Source organism: Myotis davidii, unplaced genomic scaffold (genome assembly GCF_000327345.1).
Source record: "Myotis davidii unplaced genomic scaffold, ASM32734v1 scaffold43, whole genome shotgun sequence".
Taxonomy (NCBI): domain Eukaryota; kingdom Metazoa; phylum Chordata; class Mammalia; order Chiroptera; family Vespertilionidae; genus Myotis; species Myotis davidii.
Window position 1 is genome coordinate 2,460,555 of NW_006294590.1, and position 2,340 is coordinate 2,462,894.

The 2,340-nt window shown below is 69.3% G+C and overlaps 1 protein-coding gene across 1 annotated transcript in view; it reads left to right on the top strand.

Annotated features, from left to right (window-relative positions):
* FBRSL1 (fibrosin-like 1) overlaps positions 1–2,340 on the top strand; it is a 28,672-nt gene that overhangs the window by 25,052 nt on the left and 1,280 nt on the right. Inside the window, 6 exon segments of the mRNA XM_015567235.1 lie at positions 621–671; positions 853–948; positions 1,350–1,418; positions 1,527–1,556; positions 1,709–1,780; positions 2,168–2,297. Coding sequence (XP_015422721.1) covers positions 621–671; positions 853–948; positions 1,350–1,418; positions 1,527–1,556; positions 1,709–1,780; positions 2,168–2,297 — 448 coding nt within the window.

The window sequence follows — 2,340 nt, forward strand, 5'->3', positions numbered from 1 at the left end:
TCCCCCGTCCTGGGCTTGGGCAGGCACCCCATGTGCACACACCTGGGACGTGGTCTTGGGCCCAGCGGTCCTCACACAGGGCCCGGGACGTCTCAGTTTGCGACAGGATGGCAGGGCTGCGGCCCTTCGTGTTCCCCAGGCCACAGGGCCTGGCCTCCTGATCCAGCTGCTAAAGCAGCTCCAGGCCTCCTGGTTTCTGTGTCCTAAGCGGGCCCCTGAAGTCAGAGGGGTGCACTATCCATTCTAGGGATGGCTGGGCCACCCTTCCAGTCCACGCCCCTCTTTTGTCACATGATCCAGGTACCACTGACTCTATCTCCCTCCTGGTGGACAGAGGTGGGTGGTACTGGGCACGGAGGCCTTGGGGGCAGCGCACCTTCAGATGAGGCCAAAAGGGGGATCTCTATGCCCCCACGTGCAGCACCTCCTCCCGTCTCGGCTGCCACAGCAGAAGGCCTGGCGGCGAGTGTGCTTCGGGGGCCTGGTCAGCTGGCTGCAGCCCAGCCCCGGAGACTGGATGGCCACCTAGGCCCCCTCAGGGCCTGCTGGGGTGGGGGGTACAGGCCCCTGGAGGGCGTCCGTGGGCAGGGCCGGCTCACCCTTCCCTCTCTCCCCTCTAGTTGGACAAGTACACACCCACGCTGGACAGCCCCTACCTGCGACATTCCAACGTGAGTGGCCCTGCCTCTGGCCCCCGTGTGGTCCGCTGGGTGCTGGGCCAGGCTGGGGCTGCGGGGTGGGGGGCGATTGTGCTTCTGAACAGGAGGGTGGGGGCCCCGAGGGCGGGGCCGGCGTCCCCCCAGGACCTGAGTGCTCAGCTGGAGCCTGGACGCCCCACTTCCTCTCTTGCAGTTTTTCCCGTCCTTCCCGCCCGCCATCCCAGGACTGCCCTCCCTGCTCCCACACCCAGGCCCCTTCGGGTCCCTGCAGGGCGCTTTTCAGCCCAAGGTACTGGCTGTCCCTGGAGGCGGGAGGCCCGGGGTGTCCCCAAGGGTAGGGGTGGCAGCGTGCGGAGGGCACCGGACACACACACCTCCCCTGGGGACTCAGCCTCAAGGCAGAACCCCGAACCCTCAGTGGGGCCCCAGTCTGGGCAGCAGCTTAGCAGTGGTGCTCAGGGTTGGGGGAGCGTGCAGGTGCGGTCCTGGGGGCAGGAGGCACCTGAGGCCTGACCGGGGACTGGGCTCCCTCTGCTCCCCTTCCCTGCGGCCCAGCCCGGGCACCTCACTATCAAGAGCCCTTTCCTCCCCCTGAGCCCAGGACGCAGGGGGCGGCGCGCAGGGCGACTCAGGAATGGGTGCTGTCGGGCCTGGGCCTCCACAGCCTCTCATCCTGTCCTCTCCCCTCAGACTTCAAACCCAATCGAGGTAACGGGCCGGACCAGCGCTGTCCACACCCTGCTGCCGAAGGGCCCCGGGGTAGGTGGCAGCCGCCCAGCGGTCCCTCCCTCCTGGGCAGCGTCCCCCCCTCCCCCGGGCTGGGCTGTGGCCGGGCCCACCTAACGCTTGCTCCTCTGTCGGCCACAGGTGTCCGAGCCGTACCGGACAGCGGTCAGGGTGAGCGGGGGCAGGTGTGGGCCGTCTCCTGGGCGAGGGGAGGCCCCCGGCCGGGGGGATCTGGGTACCTGTTGGGAGTCCCTGAGTGCCCTGGGACCCCAAGACCCGGGGTGATGGGTGAGGAGGCCCACTGAGCGCTCACCCCTCCGCAGAAGCCGGGCAAGTGGTGCGCGGTGCACGTGCAGATCGCGTGGCAGACCTACCGCCACCAGCAGAGGCTGAAGGTGAGCCGCCTGCCGACCTTCGACCCTGTGACCCTCGGCCTCGGGTTTGCTGCCTCCCTCGCCGGGGGCTGGGCAGGGCTGGGAGGAGACAGGACTGTGTGGGTGGGGCCACCGTGTCACCCAGGCGACCCGGGTTGGAAGGAGCAGACCCTGTGGATGGGGCGGTCACTCACCTGTGCTGGTCCCAGTCCCCCCCCCCAGCCTTCGACCCTGTGCCCTGTCCTCTCCCTGGCGGGCACCTGAGCTTCAGCAACAAACGGAGGCTGAAATGCAGGGGAGGCTCCTGTGAGGGCCCAGCTCGGGCGCAGCTCCCTGCCTGGGGGCGCCGAGCAAGGTTCCCTGAGCGGGGCGGGCGGGGCAGCGCCCTGGACACCTCTGTCCCCGCAGATGCAGCTGGACCCCCACAAGCTGGAGGTGGGCACCAAGCTGGATGTGCTCAGCAGGCCCCCCGCCCCAGGCCTGCTCCCCGGAGTCCACTACCCACATGACCGGGCCCAGCCCCTCTTCTCCAGCTCAGGTAAGGCCACCTGGGGCTGGTGGGGGGGGGGGCACCTGTGGCT